General features: G+C 21.8%; 1 protein-coding gene across 2 annotated transcripts in view; it reads right to left on the minus strand.

Annotated features, from left to right (window-relative positions):
• The window catches only part of LOC100871590 (lachesin), a 94,659-nt gene that overhangs the window by 11,849 nt on the left and 61,050 nt on the right, over positions 1-21,760 (minus strand). For both annotated transcript variants that reach the window (XM_031919098.2, XM_031919097.2), the window contains 4 exons: positions 19,211-19,294; positions 6,912-7,035; positions 1,412-1,549; positions 1,185-1,304 (listed from right to left, as the gene is read on the minus strand). In XM_031919098.2, coding sequence (XP_031774958.1) covers positions 1,185-1,304; positions 1,412-1,549; positions 6,912-7,035; positions 19,211-19,294 — 466 coding nt within the window. The remainder of the gene's footprint in view (positions 1-1,184; positions 1,305-1,411; positions 1,550-6,911; positions 7,036-19,210; positions 19,295-21,760) is intronic.

Consider the following 21,760-nt stretch of genomic DNA (forward strand, 5'->3'; position numbering starts at 1 on the left):
TATCTGATTACAAATAAAATATGCAAATTATTGAAAAATTTATCATTGAAAAAAAACAGATAAGAATTGAATAGTTTCAAAGATATAATTAGTTTTTTGTAGATTATTAGGTAAAAATCGCATAAGGTGACATATATTTTTTAAATGGAATCATGTAGTTTTAAATACATTCGATATTTCTACAAAAAAGTATTAATTTAATTATGTTTGCAAAGTTTGCAAAATTTGTTATATAGAAACACGATTCTTATTTATGATTTTTCTTATATTCTTTTTGTCTTTCATATATTAAATTTGACAAAATTTAAGTCTTGTAATATCTTCTAAATTAATAATTTTTCAAGACATAAATAGACAATGTCGAGATCGATTTGAAATTGTATTTGAAATCATATGATTCTATTAAAAATTTAAGATCTACTTGATTATCGAAAAAGTTAATTATGTTATGTCTCTTTCAAGTTTTTAACTATTTACTTCTTGTTTACTTCTTTTTGTTTTTATTATATAATTTTCCAATAAATTTTACATTTTTTTTTTATTTAAGGAATATTTTATGTAGAATAAAATGGAAACATTTCTTGCGAAATATACATATTTATTCTGTTTTAAAACCATTTGATTGAATAGACATGTTGATTGTTGACCTGTGTATGAACGCATCAGCATGGAAAAAGAAGATAATATTTGTATTCTTATTCATAAAAAATTCTGAGTTTTTAACTTTAATATTTTACACTTTAAATGTTAAATATTCTATTCATCTTTATAACTATTTTATATAAATTAATAGCTTTCATCTTAAAATTTAAAGTTTCATATAGATTAATAATTTTTTACATATAAAAATTTTCTAATTTCAAACAATTTTAAACGAATATTCTTTATTTTACTCATTTTGATTAGATTTAATATTTAACACTTTTCATTTTTCTTTCCCATTTTTATTTTCTTAACTAAATATCTTTTTCTCATAATCAAAGATCCATTTAATATAAAATTCAAAATAGAAAAAAAAAACAAAATGAAATAATTATTTACAATAAATAACATTTTTGCTTTTCGTCTTTTTTCAGTACAAAAAAAGTTAAATTCCATTTTATTCTATTCTCCATCATAAAATAGTCTCAACCTCTTGCAATATTTCACGAAAAATCAGAAATTATTAGAAAAGAGAATCTTACCGTTATCCTTGACCCAATAATTAATCGACTTGGGCGAAGCCTCGACAAAACATTCCAGGACCACATCTGTACTTAGAGGAGCACCTACCAGTTGATTAGGCACATGAATTACCGGCGAGACTGTGAAACAGAATCCCAAATAGGATTTGTAATCGTACAATATTTCCCTTCATTTCGTATAGAATGCGATCAATAAATTATCAACCGGTGTAATCACCATTACTCACAATGAACGTTGATAAAAATACGTTTGCTGACCGCCGGTGGCACACCGTTGCTCGCGATACAAAGATAAACACCCATCTCGTTCCTTGAAATCTTTGTCAGTTTCAGCTCTTCGCCCTGGTATTCGCTCACTGCGGACACTAAATCAGATAATTACTCGTAAAGATTTTATTAGTTTGATTAAATAGAATTTAATAGAATTTTTCAAGATTTTTTTATTTTTATGTAATATAATAACAAAGCATTATATATATGTTCATATATTTTTGTTATTATATATATCTATGAATAAGAAGAGAATTGTTGTATATATAAAAGTAAACTTTTAAAGTTTCAGGATATTTGATATCAGGACTGGATACCTTTTTATCTGAAATAAAAAAAAAAAAGAAAAGACTTTAAATAAAAAAAAAAAATAAATTTATTAAAAATAAAGATGCTTGAAAATAAATTTGTGAAATTTTATTTGAGAAATAAATTATTTGCAATTGATTTATTTATCAAATTTTTGATTATAAAAAATAATAAAAAGTAGAAAATAATTAATGTTAAAATTCTCTTTACATAAATTAAAAAACTAGATTATATTTCAGATCAACGATATGATGTAAATAAAAAAATATGAAAAGAAATATGAGTATTATTCAAATAACAAATTATTTAAAATAATTTATCTTTCAAATGAATTATTAAAAAATAGAATTAGAAAGAATTTTTAAAGAACTTTTATAAAGAGATTTAATAATAATGAAATATAATTTTAATTGCATTCAAAATAAATATCCCAAAATTTTAAAATCTAAAACGAAAAAATATTTCGTATAGATACGAAATATCATATTTTCTATTCAAGAATTTTCTAATTTTTTAATTTATTAAAAGATCTGTTTCAAACAAATACTATATTTAAACATTTTTCAATTATTCACCTCATAACCGTTACACTAAAATTCATTTATACCGACCGAGAAAAAACTAGTTGAGAGTAAACGTTTTAATGCAATTTGTTACACCTGTTCTTTCTCTCTGCCAGAATATTGCACAGAGATGCACAGAGATGCACAAGCTATCCTTTCCCTTGCTCTATTCTTAATGTGCCTTGCTTTAAACTTGCGAAAACATCGATTCCCTAGGAATTTCGAGATACAAGGGTAGCATCGTAAACTCGTAAATCTTTGATTTAATTTCGTAATAGCGCAAAATAATACGATCGTTCGCTCGAATAGCAAACGTGCATCGTGTATTTCTCAACTTTTCATTAACGATCGTAGCATTCTGTCTAAATGTTAATGACATTGAAATTTACCATTGTTACGTAGAAATTTTCATTATTAAAATTTACGAAGGTCCTCGAGGCTGTCATTTCTCTTTAAGATGTTGTCCGTAAGAATTAATTAAGGAAACTGTATTACTGTATTACTTTATCGTTTGAGATGCTGTCATTACGATATAATATAATATCACTGTAATGTAATTTGCCCGTTAGAATAAACGTCTTTTCGTAAAAAAAAATAAAATTTAATAACTAACTATTTTATAATATTCTAAATGTTACATTACAATATTACAAATAATAAAAATTTATGAAGATATCATGAAGAAATTTTTTGTATGATATTTATATGAAATTATGTTAAAAATCCTTGAATAATAAGTTGAATAATAAGAAAATTGATAATAACAGATATTAATAAGGAATGGCAATAAGAAATTATTATTATCTGATTTAGATAATTTTTTAATATATTGTCAAGTCATCATAGTGTTATGAAAATTTTAATTAGTAGTTATTGTTTATTAAAAAGTTATTAAGCTAATTCAAACAAAATGAGAAATTAAATAAATTTTTGTTTGAATTCTAAATTTAATTTTCACCTCAAATCAAAATTAGAAAAATTCATTTAACTTTAATGATTTGCATTAGTTTTGTTAATCTATATGTCCATTCATTGTCTAGTAATACATCTGATTAAAATTAACCTAAAAACTATTTCGAAGAAACATTTTTGTTAATAATTTTTTAATGAACGACTGCCAAATAAAAAAAATCTTTACAACACTGATCAAAATGATTACAACATATATATAAAATCTTTTGTAAGTAATAAAAAAATATTTGAAAATCTTGCAATAGAAGAAAATAATTTTTTATCAATTTTAAATTATTATATTTAATATTTGTAAGAAAATATTCTATATTATTGTTTGATGCAACTTTTGCGGATCAAATAAAAAATAAACCATTTATTGTTAATTTTGGATTCATTATTCTATTAATACGAATATAAAATGATTTTATTTATTAAATGATTTATAATATGAAACAATATATGGAAAAATATCAATATACATATTTTTTTCATTTTTATAAGAAAACGGTAAATTAATAAATTATATATTTTATTGTTTATTATCAATACAAAATAATAATTTGTATATCTTTGTATAAATCGAGAGCATTTTAAAGATTCGTTGAAAATTCGAAATTAAGATTTATCGATTTAACGATCAATATTTATCGTGTAAAAAAAAAAAATATTTTTTTAATTACGTTTCCTTTTTTAATTTCAAGCCAGAATAATAATTTTATTAAGAAGTATTTTTCAATTTCCCCAAAGTTAATGAAAATGAAGCTGTTCTTCCCTCGCCTCAATTATATTTTAACTTGTTTATTTTAAATTCCTCGTAATTTTATTACACTGTGGGAGGGATTAATTTTACGTAAGGAAAACTGCAGTTGAAAAGCAAACTTCCGTAAATCCGTCGAACAGCTTGTTAGCTGTTCCAACGGAAATCGCTAATTAATGAGCTTGTAAATCATAAATCATCGAATTCCGTTTAAATTCCCGACAAGGCTAGATTAACATGGTATAACGTCAGTAATTACAAAAATATAACTCGCGACTTGCCAAGAAACGCACCGTCTCTTCGGTAATAAATTAAAAATTAAAAATGGATGGTCAGAGTTATGGATGAAAATTCAGAATGATTTGAAGGAAACTAAAACCTTCGAGATATCACTACTGAAGACTGTATAAAGAACATTCAAATTTATCCAAAATGCAAAATAGAAGAAAAATCGTAATGTAATATTTAGAATTTAGAAGAAAGTAAAGTATTTTATTTTAATAATCTTTTTTAAATAAAATACTTTAATCTTATTTAAAATATTGGCTCATCTCAAAATGCAATTTTTTTTTTATTCATTCCTTAATCCAAAGTCTAAAAGTTTGTATCGAAAGAAATTGAGGATGCAAACAAATTATAATAATAAAAAATATTTTTCCACGAAAAAAAACCATTCGATTATTTTCAAATACTACGATTATTTTTTAAAAATCTACTGTATATCAAATATAACACATAACGTTTATTTCATTTTCAAAATTATTACACTCGTATTTATTAAAATAAATAATTCTGTTCTGATCCATACAAAATCGAAGCCTTATTGGATGATACAGTTTCAAACTCTGTGCAGGCTCGCAACTTTTCTCCCGCAATATTCAATAATTATCACCATTGTAGGGCAACAATAAGCTACCCTACCTTTGCCTACGCAGTCAGGGCCACTGCACTTAGCACGTGTTGCAACGGGTGTGCCCACATACATCGTCGACAGTGCGCTGTAATTCGCCTGCTATTAGTAACACCATGCTGAAGTGAATACTAAATACGTCGTTTAGGGCGAAACATCTACGTAGAAATGACGGAGGAGCAACTACGTTTCTATCCATCAAATATTATGCGATTTTACCATTCGCTATCTGTCGATCGTTTTCACCAGACTGACTATCCAACCTTCTATATTCAACGATTGCGTTTTGTATTCAACAGGGGTTATTACGCGATATTTCGAGTGCGTAATAGAGTTGTATGAATGGCCGGTGATATTGTTAAAGGGCTGCACTATCTCGAGAGTGTATTTCTTTCTTTTTCGTTTTTTTTTCTCTCTTTCAGCAGAGGAATGCTTAATTTTGGCAAAATGAATTTAGTAGTCGAGAGTAAAAAATAAAAATCGAAATATTGTATAATTTTTGCAATTATCGTTATAAAGGGATTCAATGTAAATTATTATGTTATTTTTTAAAAAAATAGAAATGTTAGTTTTTTTTTAGAGATTTATTATTAAATTATAACAATAATAAAAGTAATGAATAATATAAATTTATTATTTGAATGCTCTTTTTTCATATTTATTTGATATTTTTAAATATTTTTTAGACAAAAGTTACTTTTAATAAATATTGAATGGAAAAATGTGATTAAAACTTAACTAGTTTGAAACTAGATTTGTGAAAATTTTTTATTCACTAAAAATATAATTACCATAATTGTTTACTATGTTTTAAATTTCTTCCAATATTCTGAAAATATTTTGATGTCTCGATTATGAAATGATTTAGATTTTATTTTGAAAAAAAAAAAAAAGGAAAATGTGAATTCTATTGTCTTTGCAAAAATGAGAATTTTTTTCTTATTCAAATATCAAATATATATTCATAAAAGTGAAATAATTTGATATAAATTTGATATAAATTTGATAAATACAAATATCTACAATTTTTGTAAAACATTTTATAATTTTGGTACAATTTTTAATGAAGAATTTTCTGATTTCTTTCACATAATATTTTAGTTTTATTTATATTTTTTTTAAGAGAATTTGACAAAAACACGTGACATCATAAAAACATCTTCTATATATGATGTATGTAATTCAATTACAAAAAATAAAAATGAAATTCTTAATGATATAATAATTTAATTGAATCAGTTGCATTATAAGTGAACACTTTCTTATTTATGCATGCGACAGTTTCTAAAATCGATTCTTCATGAATATATTAATAATAGTGCGAATAAATCATTAAAATTAAAAAATGTAAATGTAAATATAACTAACGCAATTAGGATAGTGAATGTGACAGAAATAAAAATAATTCGATAACTGTTAAGAGTAATATCTTCTTAAATATTTTAATTAATTAATGAATTTACAAATAGTAAATAAAAAGATTTGAAAGTTACAAAAATATTGTAAATAAATAATAATAAATAAAACTAACGTCTATTTTTCACCAACGAATAAAAAATTTATACACTATCGCAATCATAAATTATATTATTAACCTTCTATAATATGAGAAATTATATACAAATACATTTATTTTACTAAAAACGATTTTTTTATAAGATATATAAATTGAAACGCGCGATAAATATGATTTTCAAAAATTACTCGAATTTTATCGCGAATACGTAAAAATCCATCCTTACGGCGTGTTTCACAGAGTGTTACTTAACAATTTCTCGAAAAGTTACGTTTCCCGCAGGCGGTTCGTTCCGCGAGTGAATCTCTACGTTCGCGGCGAAATAAGGGAATTAAAATAGCGAACCGAATCCACCGACTCCTGTGGCTGGTTACGAGGAAAACATAATTGTATATTCCATGTTATATCGGCGAAATGGTGGAAGAGCGTCATCTATATTAAATCTTACCATGAGACTTCTGGTTCAAGGCGCTTCCTGCAAATGGCTTCCGAATTACAATGTTCTTCCCGTCTTCTCTTTTCCACAATAGGCGGGGTGGAGGCACGCCTCTTGCACGGCACGTTAACTTCACCTGTACGTGTTATGAAACTAGAATTATAAAGAGAATCGACTTCGTTATTGCCGCCCGCAATGTGGGGCTAGGTCACGTATAAATATGTTTGGAAAAATTAGGGTCCATGCACGGTACCCTAACCGAATCTATTTTATTCGTTCAAGATTACGAATATTCCAAAAATATGGCAACGTTAACTGGAAATTCAGCAAGATAATTTTAAGCAATATTTTTCTTTGCAAAAACTTGAGTTGCGAACGTTTTGTTAACGAGTTATTAACAAAAAACACTGTCAATAGCGGTCAATAGCGTAGTGTTGGGTATGAGTCAATCGAGCATGAACAAATTCAAATAAAATAATTATACCGAAGAAAGTATATTTTTTTATCGATGAAAAATTATATCGAATTGTAACACGAAGAATGAATAAATCATAATATTCAACACGTTTTTTTGGATATATGTTGCTTGCATTTGTTTGGGTTCAACATGTAACTAATGCTCGACTATGCGTGATTAACTAATTATTTTTGTTAATAATTCGTAACGAAAATCTTTGCAAAGGAAAATAATTGTTTGAAATTACCTCAGAAATCTTTAATTAATATTCTTACATTTTTGTAACATTCTTTGTGACGTATTTCGCCGATGAGTAACTCGAAATTGATCAAAGAAAGATCACAAAAAAGAATGAACGAGGATTTGAAGAAATAGTTAAAATTGTTATACAAAGTTTTAGATTTAAATGAGAAAAATGTATTTAAGGAAGTGTCGAAGAGATTAGAAGAAAAATGGTTGATGTAAAGAGATATGTTGTATTAACATCGAGCAAATAAATTATTTATCTCGTGTAGAAAGAAATATAAATAAAGAAATATATCTTATATATATAATAATTAATAATTTTTAAAATTATTATATAAATTTTTTTAGAATAAGAACAGTTGAATATTTCTTAAGGGGTTGAAGCTACAAGAAAAATGTTTTTATGAAAATTGATTGGTATAAGATATTATTGGTATAAAGAGATTGTAAGAGCTATTTTTGAATTTTTTATATCATTGGTTAACGTTTATATACTTTATGAATTGATGGAAAATGATTTTTTTCTATAAAAATCGGATAACAGTTTGAAATTCGAATTTGAACGTATACAATCAAATCTGAATCAAATAAATTTCGAATTGAAAGACATAAATTTTCAAGTTACGCAGATTTCTAATTTAATTAAATTTTGAAATTTTCTAAAAGTATTCGTTTGATTTATTTGTTTATAGATATTTTAAAATTTTTTGAGTTAAAAATTAAAAAAAATAATTTATATTTCTTCTCTCTCATATATCTTTCCTTTATTATATTTCTTTCTTTTTATAAAATATTATTATTATCAATTTTAAAAAATTTATTTATTAATTTATTATTGCTTATTTATTATTATTAATTATTATTGCTAAATGATTATTATTATTATCTTTTAACAAATTGAGTAGTTAACATTGTTGCAATAAATTAATTTGGTTTCTATTTCATTTATTTAATTTAATTTTTATATTATTCATATGTATGATATAGTATGGAAAGATCAAGTTTAAAGATTTAAATTTTAAAATAATAATAAATATTAAAAAAAATTAAAGACTATTGTAACAGTCATAAATAATTTTTGTATATACATATAAATATATTATACATATTTAATTGAAATTCAATAGCCAGATATTATAAGTTTGTAATAAAAAGTAAAACAGCAGTCATTAAAAAACTATTTTTTATCTAATTAATTTTATTGAAAATTGTAAAAAACCTTGAAATTTTCGACGAACTGTTATGGAATTAAATTAAAATTTAAAAGTTTTATGCGATAAAATTATTATTCAAGGATTTCCTAATTTAACAATTAATGGAAAATATTTATTTTCCAATAATATTTATTTTCTAATAATTATTTTATAATTATTATATATATTTTATATTTGATAGATATTTTAAAATTAGTAAAATTTTTCAATCATAAAATTACGAATATATCATTCAACATAAAGTATGCTAAAGAAAATCATAAATAGCTTCAATTCGTAATATTCTTTGCTTCGCTACGACAAGATTTCGTGAAAGGAAATATATCATACGAGCAGAATAAATTTTCACCATATTTTAGAATAGAATAAGCTTTCCATTTTATGAAAGAAATAACACTAATTTTGGAATATACTTTTTGCTATCAATTATTATTAATGATCATATTTGAAAATTAATTGATTGATAAAAGATATATATATATATAAACTATATTGAAAATTCTGCGAAATCATATAACATATCATATAATGTATTATAAAATTTTCAATGAAATTCAATGTTAATACTAAAATTGTATAAAATTTGAAATATTGTATGTGATATTAATTTTTTGATTTTGCATATTCAATATCTTTTTATGCAGATTGACAATAAAAAAAAATTATATAAATGATAAAAAAATATTCTAAAGTTCTAATTTAAAAAAAAGAAATACAATTGTATTTTATACTTGATATACTTATAAACAAAATTATATCACACAATGATTTTAATAAGCATGAAATTCTTATGCAGTGTAAACTATTTATATTATTATTTTATCGAATATACAATATGATTCATGCAAACATTTGAATATTTAACATATTCATATATTTTTTTTGAATACAATATAGGTATTATATCATTAAAATTTGAAAAAAATTGTAAGTCATATATAAATGTATTAAAAATGTATTAATTGTTCAAAAACTTATATTCTGCGAAATACTTTTAATAAATATTTTATAATATTTTATAATTTTTTATGCATATTTGTGAATTTGTTTTATTTGTTTTATATTTCATTTATAATCTAAATAATATTTATTTATATATAATATTTATATTATTATGCTCTACGTACGCAAGCTTTCATTCAAATCAAAATATTTGAATTAGATTAATTTAGATTAATTTTCATATAAAATAGTGTTTAAATATTTTTGTGAATATAATAAATACAATAAATAGAGAATTATTATTCTAAAATTTAGGAATAAAAATTAGATACAATAATAAGAAAAACGATGTATACAAAAGATAGACTAAATGTAACAAATATATCATTATTAGAAGAATTAATTATTAGACTGTAGACGAAAATAACTTCTAAAGTTAATAATTATTGAATTTCCTAATAACAGTTAATTATTTCTTGAAAACAACTTTTTGTGTTTAATTTTAATTATACACCACACATTATTGATTACCACAATTATTGATTATCTTACATCTATATGTTAAAATATAAAAAAAATTTTTTTTTTTAATTTTACAAATCAGTTTATATCACATTTAACGAATATACTAGAATATTTCCATAACAATCGTGCTCGATACACGAACGAACGAAATTCGTATCGTTGAAGTATGAGAAAACTTAAAAGAAGAAAGGATTCGAGAGACACGCAAACATTATCATTTCTTTTATCCCCTGTATGGTGAGTGACAAATGTATTATTTTACACGTATGAATTTATTCCTCCTACATACGTATTTTTGAATTGTATGAAATGATGGAGAATATTTGAAAATGCAACAAAATATCAAATGTAAGTGAATAAATCGAATTGTTAATATCAGAATTGGACATTATAAAAATAAATCTAATAATTTTTGAATGAAATTTTTATTTTACTTTTAAGTAAAATTAAATGATATTATTATACAAGATGAGATATCTGTAAAACAGGTCACAATAATATTTCAGCTTGTTATTGCTGTTAGAAGATATGTCAGATCAAATTTACAGTATTAAGAGACATATAATTGTGAATAGTTTTTTTAAAAAATGAATATAATAGAAATCATATGAAGATCAATTTATTTTTTAAATAATATGTTTTTTTATATATTATATATATATATATATAATGTGTACAATGATTTAGGATCATTCAAGATTACTAAATGATAAAATACTTTATTTATCTATGAGTACATTCTTACAGATTCTTGAAAATTGTTTATAACATATTGATCTATTGTATGTCTTATCCTGTATATATTTTTTTATTTTATTCTTTTATATTACTTTGTTTTAAATAATATTATTTAAATAATTATGTATTTGAAAGATAAATTATTTTAATATTTTAATATTTTATTTGAAACATGTATATTTACTATTTGATTTCATTAAGAAAATATATAAGATGTTTTGTTACAATTTCTATTGCCCAAAGCATCTTTTCTTTTGTTAGAGTTTTGAATTTTGCACATCTTGATCTGAGATAAAACTTGTCTTTGTCATTAGTGTACCGGATTTCTGGACATTTCTTGGCAAATGAGAAATCAGATTATATTTCTTGAGAATTCTTGAGAAGAAATTAAAATATAATACAAAATTTGTAATTTTGAATAATATTTCTAATATTTATCAAAATTTTGTTAATACATTTTGTTAAAATGAAAAGATCAAATATTAAACATATACAATAAATTTATTTATTTAATAAAAAATATTTAAAAATATTTTTCTTATTTTAAAATAGCTTCTTAAAAAGCATGATGCATTAATCAATATACTTCTTTTTTTTATGATAAAATTTGTAACTGTAAAAAAATTTTGATTTGATCGCATATAAAATAATGAGAATAAATACAAAATTTATTATGATATCAATAGATTTATTATAATTCTTTTAAATTTTTAAATTAAAATTATTATTAATTAACTTTTGAAATTTGTCGAGAAATATTTTACAATAGAACATTTAGATAGATTATTTGAATTAATTGAGACATTAATTTTATTTGAATAAGCAGTTTTTCAGATAATCAGTTGGAATTCATGTTTTATATGCAAAAGAATATGTAAAATTATATATTGTAAAAAATAAATTAATTGCTATTAAATATATATTTCTATATTTAATATATATTTATATTATATATTTATAAAATTTTTCTAAAATATAAGCATTATCGTCTGCTGTTTTTTATTTTATTATTATTTTGAAATATTTTTAAATTATTTGAAAATTTATTTTTCAAATAAAATTTTTAAATTAACTTGCAAATGTATTTATTTCAAACAAATTTATTTTTTATTTTACGTGAAATAATTATATATTCTTTTTTATTTGAAATAAAAAAATATCCAATCCTGATATTTTTGCCTCAACTATAGATATATTTCATTTGTAGTAGAGAAATAATGGGAGAGAAATTATTTTTTAATTGTATAAATTTTTAATTTCCAAAACTGAATTTAAAATTCGTTTCAAATTTTATTACGTTATAAACGTTTCATGAATTTTTAATTAAAGTTAAGTTTAAATTCTGTTTTCAATGGTAATTGTATTTTGGGGAAGCGATATTTAGTGTTATATAAATAGCGAAGTGAAAAATTCGATGAATTTTCATTTCGCAAAAAATTCATTAACCTGATAATATTACCCAATTTAAGAGAAAAACAAAAAGTATAAAATAATGGAAACTGCTTGTTCCGACGGAATGAAAGACAAAGTTCGAATAATCGAGGTTACTCCCGCAATTTAATTTCTTCGGGATAAGATAAAGTTCCTTCTATTGGCTTAAAGAATATCGGGTCCCAAGTTGATCAAATCGTAATCAACTTACCATTAGACAATAGTCAATGTTCCATTTGATTCGCGTTTCATTCAAAAACAAAAACTGATTTTCAAGTGCACGCTTGGAATTCGATTGTTTTGAACCACGTTTTACAGTATCTGAAAATGGAATCGGCTTAAAATTTCGTTCATTTCCGCGATGAGGTTCTTCATCGGCTCACGTTGAAACACGCTTGTTCGACATCTCGTTTCGATAGTTTTCCCATGTGGAATTTTTTTATCTTCTTTATCTTTTATCTTTTGGAAGCCATATCGTGTTCCATGTAATAGAAAAAAAAAAAAAAACAAGAAAAAAATATAATCAATTTTCAATATACGAATGTGTAGCGAGTGATCAGTTCTACAGATATTTAATTTCACATCTTGTATCTTATAACAGAGTTGCTGCGAAAAATCTTACTATTGGAAAAGTGAGAGAAAATAGAGTAAAACTTAAATAAAAATGGATATTTTATTTATATTGTTAGGATAAAAAGAAAAAAAGACTACTATTACAATAATAGATTAATAGGAGTCCAGCTAATTTTTTAATTAGATGATGATTTCTTATCTGACTAATAGGAGTTATAAAAAAACTTCACGAAACATTTTCAAATATATAACAATATATTAAATATACATTTGAAAATAATTTTGCAAATATAATAACTGTCTGATACTTAATGATTTAATTTTCTAACATATTTATCATAAATTTATTTATTTTGTATCATAAATTTAATGTATATATCTAATTATATAATAATACGTTTATATAATTGAAATAATGGTTGACGATAATATAATAGAAGCTCAGCTAGAATTTGGATAATTGGATATTATGTAAGATTTCGTTCATATAAATGGAATTCATATAAACGAAATATCCACGAAATGAAGATAAGACAGTCTGTTCTTATCATCGTTTATATTGACTTCTCTTTCATTATACACTTCAAACTATGATTCATACATTTTGATTCATAAATGTAAATTTAATTTCGCATTAATTAGTAATTACAATGAAAGGAATTACATTAATTTCTAGATAAACACATTTTTATTATCATGAACAATAACATCATTAATACCAGTGAAATATAAAAAAATTGATGATCTTTCTATCTCAAAGTTATTGTTTTTTTACTTTCATTAAAGAGTCGTGCAATTAAACATCTGTCTTCAATTGTTGTTGATTTCAATTCAAAAAAGAATGATCGTATGATAAAAAATCATACGATGTGTGTATTAGATAATTAAAATTAAAAATTTAACAAACTCAATATGATTGTTCATTTTTGGAATACTATTATAATGTTGTTTTTTATTTTAAAATTTTTGTATATAACTAAGACATGATGAATGAAATATATGATGAAAGATATGAAGAAAATTTTTTTTTTTACCAATAGTTCGACTTTTCATGGCATATCTGTTCAATATTATCTATCTTTAGCATTTGTAATCTGAAATTAAACATGGACGATTATTTAGGCAAATAATTTCTAGAGAATTTAGAAGAGAGAAGATGAGTTAAATAAAGATGTAAAATTTCGTTTTAGTAGGTATTTATCTCATTTCGAGGTTTATAATAATTCCTGAAATTATTATAAACATAGCAATGAAAGCTAATTATTTAAAAGCATATTATTGTATTTGTGTCGTTTTATATCTATAGCATTATATTTTCCACAGAAAATATTTTTTGAATAAAGTGATTGCTATCCAAAATATCCTAAAATCTTTCTTCCTTTATTATTATTTTTTATAGTATTTTTTATTTAATTTATAATATTTATAATATTTCTTATTTTTGAACTATTTGCATATCCATATATAATTATTTTTATATGCAATTTTATATGCAATAATTGAAATTATTAATTGTATATTATATAATAGCTAATTAAAATTTAAATTTTTCATTATTTATTTTTTTTCTTTGACAAAAGAAAGAAATTAGTTTTTTTTTGTATTTATTATTAGACTAATTTATCATCCTTATACATTTGATATTTATACTATAAATATATATATCAGAATCATTTATTTTTAATTAATTAATAATTGTTTAATTAATTTTATTATTTTAAATTATTTTAGATATTCTCATGTTTCAAAAACTTTTTATTAAATATAGTATATATTGTGCACTGACATTTATATTTAGTATTAGTAATTTTTTAGACACGAAAGTCAACAGCAAACTCATCTAAATTCATACGAATAGTTAATTTGAAATTGATATTAATTAAGTCAAAAATAATAAAATATTCGTTTCTTTTTAAACCAAGTTTGTATCGATAAGATACAAATCACGGCTCTACGAATTTAAAAAGTAATACGAATTCGTGAGAAAAGAATGCAAATCGTGCTCCAGATTTTGCAGGATCGTTTCTTGGAAAATGTATTTATCAATTTTAAATTAAGGACACAGATAGGCCATCGACCGATATCTTAAATGTGTGGGATGATATAGGAAACGAGTTTCAAAGTTTCTAGCCGGAATTGCCCATTGAAATTCAGATAAAGTAGAAATGTATCGTGACGCAAACACGCAACATCATTTTCTTAAAATGAATATTATATAAAGTTAGGTAAGATTAGGAAAAAACATAATCTGATTAATGATTGAAGATTGTGATCAGATTGTGGATGTTTATACATACGTAATATTTTTATATGAAACAGATAAAAAAAAATGAAACTTGAATAAAAATACATTTTATCATAAAATGATTTTAGAAATATATTTTTTATTTTGTATAATGCATATTTTTTGCATATTATATATGTTTCTTGCGTATTTCACAATGGCCAGATCATATAATAATCGAAAAGTTTTATTGAAATTAATTTTTAAATTTTAATTGTTAAGTTAAAATTTAAGAAAAAACGATTTGAGAAATTCTTATGCAAAATTGAAACTATTTTAATTATTATTATTTCTTGATTAAGTTCAATCAAATGTATCAAATTTTCTTTCTTTTTACATTTCAATTTATATAATTATATAATTATATAATAATGAATAAATAAGAATTTTTATACAAATATATATTTTTTATATATGTTTGGCATATTTTTCGTAAATATCATAAATTAATTATATATTTTGCTTCTGATATTAATTTTATTTGATAATTGAATATTATAATAAATAAATTTTTAATTATATACTAAGTAAAACTTTTGATTACAATATGATAATGAAAGTATTAAAAAATTTTGAATAGTTTATCTGTAAAAACAATAAAAGAATATTCAATATGATATTGAAATAATATGTTATATGCTTTTTATAGAACAATTATTTTTCAATTCTTTTAAACAATAACAACTTAATTAATTAATAAAAAAATTATGAAAAAACTTTTAATAATATTATTATAATTTTATCCAGATGAATCTAAATAATAAAATTATTCAGTCTTATATTATTTGATATATATTTTGAATTACATTTATAATTGATACATTTTATATATATTAATAAAATATCTACATAAAAATTCACAAAATATATTAAATAAATGAGTATATGCAAATCATTAATTCATTATATAATTATAAATGATATATTAATTATAATGATTAATGATTATAAATTACAAATTGTAATTTATTGTGCAAGATAATTAAATTATCTCTTGTAATGATTATTCAAATAATAATTGTAATGATTACCATGATATTGATTATTTTTAAATAATCAATTAAAAATCAAAATATAGTTCATTAAGGACTTAACTCTAGTGCTGAAGCTAGTGATATGAATTAATAGCAATTTATCAACCGGATGTGTATCTTCTATTCATTTCAATAGTCGAGTTAGCTAGAAACGACGGAATTGAAATTTTCATTTTTGATAAACCTCACGTTTCAGGATGCTATGGCAACGAAATAGGTACTAGATTGGCAATTGTGATATATCTTACTATTTCTCTTAGCAATTTTATCGATGAAATTATTTTTTGAAATTCTAATTTCACATTAACATATTTATTTAAATTTGGAAATATAATTTGTCTTATAAATAATGATGTTCAATTAAATTTATTCAAAAATTGTTTTTCTTGAAAATTTGTGAAAATAATAGATTAAAAACTGGAAAAAATATCTTATGTATTTTCTTTTAATATTAAAAATACAATCTTTATTATGTTTTAATTTTACCAATATTGAAAAAAAAAATATTAAAATAAAAAAGTTTTATAAAATAGTATTATTCAATAACAAACGGTGTCTGTTTTAATTAAATATAGTGAAATATCTTTTCAAGCAAAAGATGCTTAGCAAATTTTCATTTAGTATTGATAGTTTTTTAATAGGTTGATACATAAAGACCGTATGTCACATAAAGTCAATTTAAAATTTTTAAATAAAATCATATAATTTTAAAAAGTGTTATTAAATTATTCATATGAAAAATCTTTAATTTAATAAATATTCTAACCTACAGTTTGTAAAACTTACTATATAAAAGACAAAAAGAGCATGAAAAGTAGAATATCATTTTGCGCGTTTCTTAGCTTTCATACAGTAAATTTTATGATTTTTCGACACGAATATTTTTGATATTTTTCATAACATCATTATAAAGAAAAAAATGTCATCTTCATATGATCTTTCTGATTCGTGTTTCCGATAACTTTTGTTACAAATATTTTTTTCATGACATTCTTCCCTTAAAAGATATAACTTATAAATAAAATTGACACCCCATATAAATACGAGATTCTTAAGTTATTATAGTTCTCAGCCCTAACAAATTACAATATGCGTAAAGTTCGTAAATCTTGTCGATCTGTTCTCCCCTCTAATTAGGCGAGTGATTTTATCATATTACAAGCAAGGGTTAATACAAATCCTCCTTCGCCCTCGTTACATGAATTTTCGTTCCTAAAGGATATTACCGTGAGTTACGTCGTCATTTCATCGCGGCTTTTTAATCGCGCTCAAGCGAAATTTAGTGAGCGATCTATAGTTTTAATTACCGAATTTCACTGAGATTGAATGCTAACGCGATATACAGGCACAATTAATTCAGCGCTATGACTAGGTATAGAATTTTATCGCGTGATTTCCGCGATAACGAGCTTTTTAAAGGCACTTCGTCGATGAATTTTCGTGGAAAGTAATATTTCTTGCATCAGGTTTGATAAGGAAATTCGGGAAAAGGGAAATATTTTCATATTGTGTTAAACGCATGTTTTTAGGAAATGTTCTGTTTTGATGTATATATACAAGCAACAGGTTGTTTTTTCTTGAGCAATATTCGTAGGATTTTTTTTCTTTCGTAATACGGACAGTGTGGATATTGATTTGGAAAAATATGTCAAGTAAAAATACTTAGGATGATTAAATTTGATTATAAAGAGACTAAAATAACAGTTTATGAATTATGATTATAATAATAAGAACAAAGAAATTCAAACATGGATTGGAAATAAGCCAGATTGAAATTATTTTGAATTATTTTGAAAAATTGAAAAAGAGTAGTATTTAAATAAAATTAAAAAAGATATTAGTATTTAATTTTCTCTATGAATCTAGAAGTAAAAAGATAATCTTCTAAATATAATCAAGAATTAGTTGAATAGATTCTAAACATTAGATTTTGTTAAAAATTATCAATTCAATTAATTTTTTTTTAAATTTTTCCATAATGTAATTCTCATTATTGACAAATGCTTATAAAATAACATTATTTTTCTTTGTACTATTTTTAATGAATCTATAATATTATAAATTAAATTATTTTTAAGCAATTATAAATAAAAAAATTAAAATAAAATTATAGAAATTCTATTTATTATAATTCTGTATTATTAATTTGATTATATAATTTATATTATATAAAAAGTTTAATTGATTCTAATATTCTAATAATCTAAGATATTTGATATATATATATATATATATATATTTATTTATTTTTTTGTTTATGTTTATGTTTTTGAAATGAATCTTTTGTATTGAATTTGATTTGAATTTAAATATATTTAAACTTAATCCCATCATTTATGAGGAAAGACATAATATATATTAATGTTATAAAACATTGAGCAATTATTAACTGATTTAATCTAGCAATTTTTTCTTATTTAATTTATGTTATTTTTTAAATCTAAGTCACTTCTTTTGTATATTTAATTATAAATTATGAATAACAACAAATACACCAGAAAAAAAATAACAATTATTTCCAAAGAGAGCCATAAATTTTTAAAAAATTAATAAATTATTTTTTATCTGATACCATAAAATTTTTTTTATAATTATATCTCTTTCATTTAAGAATCATCAACATTTTAAATAAAAGCAGCAACTTAAATAAAAAATGCGATTTCTTTCTTGCAAAAAGAAAATAATAAGAACTAAAAATTTTTCGTGATTTCATTCATTCAGAAATTAAAAATGTTCGTTTCAATTATGGAAAGTTTTATGAAAGTTTATATATCATTTATCGATTCTATCCTCGTACAAAAATTAATTAAATTTTTCAAGGACGAAGTCTTACAATAAATTTAATTAAAGATTTATTATTAATTTACCTGTCCTCCTTCTCGAACCATGACATCACTCGAAGTATCCTCAGAAATAAAATCTGGTGGCACGACGATTGACAACATACCTGTCTGAAAAAAAAATTGTTTATCAATTACTGGCATTATGGTTATTATGCTATCATTATATTATACAGAATGCTAATATATTTATAAGAATCTTAGAAAATTAATTTTAGAGACCAAAACAAAAACAAAAACTAATGTACAAAAATATCAATTTATTTATTAAATTATATTTGTAATTGAAGTTAGATGAAGCGAATACAAGAGATCGCTCTGTCTCGCTTCATTCAATGTAAATTTAAAGTGTTTATAATTTAATAAATAAGCTTCGAGCAACATTTTTATGTTATTTAATATAACCTTTAGAATTAATTTTCCAAAGATATCTCATGTATATACTAACACTTTGTATATGTTGAAATATAATATATTAAAAGCCCGAAGCAAGATTTTTAATATCTTTACAAACATTTTAACATATTATGAAAATTTTAATGAAAACATTGAATTTCATTCAATAACGAATGCATTAATATTAATATTACATGAACAAATTTCGTATTATAGCTAATGAAAATACGTTGTAATGATAACAACACGACGTTGTTTTGGGATAAAATCCTCGTAACCGAAAACATTATGATGGATTTTCGTTATAGATGGTGTTAAATCAATACAATTATTTCGAATTTCGTATTCGTCGATTAATTAAACCCCGAGGGTTTTTACAGTTTTTATGCACACTTTAATGAAAGATCTTAAACGAAAATTTCTTTGGACTATATTAACTCGTACATTTATAAATATTTTTCTATCTGACCATTTTAGTTTTCATTTATTAAATTAGTTTACTCATAGCAGAATTCTCTAATATCTCTGTGTATATAATGAAAACTACACAAATTTTTAAAAATAAAATTGCGATAGAAATAATTGAAATGTTACGTATTGATTAAAAATTGTAAAAAAGAAAGTTATGATTATGGAACGTGACCATAAGCTATAATTAAGAGATAATTATATTAGAAAAATGTAACGTTCTAAAAAATGAACAAATATTTATAATATAGTATAAATAACAAATTTCATAGCATAAATGGAAATAAGTAAAAAATAAGAATTTACTAGTATTGAAATTATTATAATAATGTATTATATGCATTTAATTATTTATATTATATAATATTGTGTAATATAATGTGTAACATAATGTATATAGTATATATATGTTAAAGTATATACTAATATAAATATATTAATTATTTATATTGATTAATTAATATTAATATATTTACATTAATATACATATAATAAAATTTATAATGTAATATAATGTATATACGATTCAATTTTTAGAATTAATAAGTTTGATAATTGTGTTTTTGTTTCAAAAATACAACTGAGTTTTTTTTTATATATTTTTTTTTCTTTATATATTATTTATATAATGAAATTTTACAAAATGTTTCGAAAGATTTTTATTTTTTGTTAGAAAACATTTACTCATTTTAAATGTAAATACTTTTTTAGAAAATTTAAAATATTCTTGTATTATTTTATATTTTATATATTTTAAATAAATATAATTGAAAAATACTTATCTATTTAGTTTTGATAAATTTGTCAAAAGATTATTTCATTTACATAAACAATTACATATATCCAATGTTATAGATTTGAATAATAAAATTATAATAATCAAAAATTATAAAGTTCAAGAAGGACTCGATTTTCATAAAATAATTATTGAATACAAATACACAGAAGTATTTTGTTTTCAAAAGAAATGTTTAATTTTAACAATAGAATGAATGATTAATTTTTCAAAATTTAGTTTTAATATAAGAAATATATTTCTGGATAACTCATATAACAATCTGATTTAAACAATTACTAAAATCAATATTCTTATTTAAATTATATTATTGAGAATGACTATAAAAAGGAAACTTAAACAATTTCTTTCAAAAAATTTATATAACTCTTCAAAATAATATTTGAATATCGATTAATTTTAAAATATCTATTTTCGTTTCATGTTTTTTTTGTTTATTTTATTTTTTTAACAATTTATAAATAATTATCATTATATAATAATTTAACACTATATTCTTTTAAAACTATTTAAATAATAAGACTTTTATTGTCTTTTAATTATTAATAAAATTTGTATTAGATAATTTCAAATTCTTCAAATCATTATTTAACCTGATTAAAATTTTTCATCTGTAATTTTGAATAATTTGAGAATTTGTTTCACAAGTCAAAAATTTCTTAATCTCAATAAGATTGTTTTCACAATCAAATTTATATATAAACAAATTAAAATGCACTAAAATGATAAATAATAATTTATAGTTTGGATTGATATCAATAATTTTAATTTTAAATTATATCTATTTGATACATGAAATATGATACATTTAATACATTTAATATGGTATATTTTCATAAATCATGAGATAATTTTTGATTTTAAACATAAATTAAATTATTAATAATTAATATTAATTTGTAAATTTGTATTTTTAA

The sequence above is a fragment of the Apis florea genome, unplaced genomic scaffold (assembly GCF_048593485.1).
Source record: "Apis florea isolate Af1SG1 unplaced genomic scaffold, ASM4859348v1 contig_3696_pilon, whole genome shotgun sequence".
NCBI classification, from domain to species: Eukaryota; Metazoa; Arthropoda; class Insecta; order Hymenoptera; family Apidae; genus Apis; species Apis florea.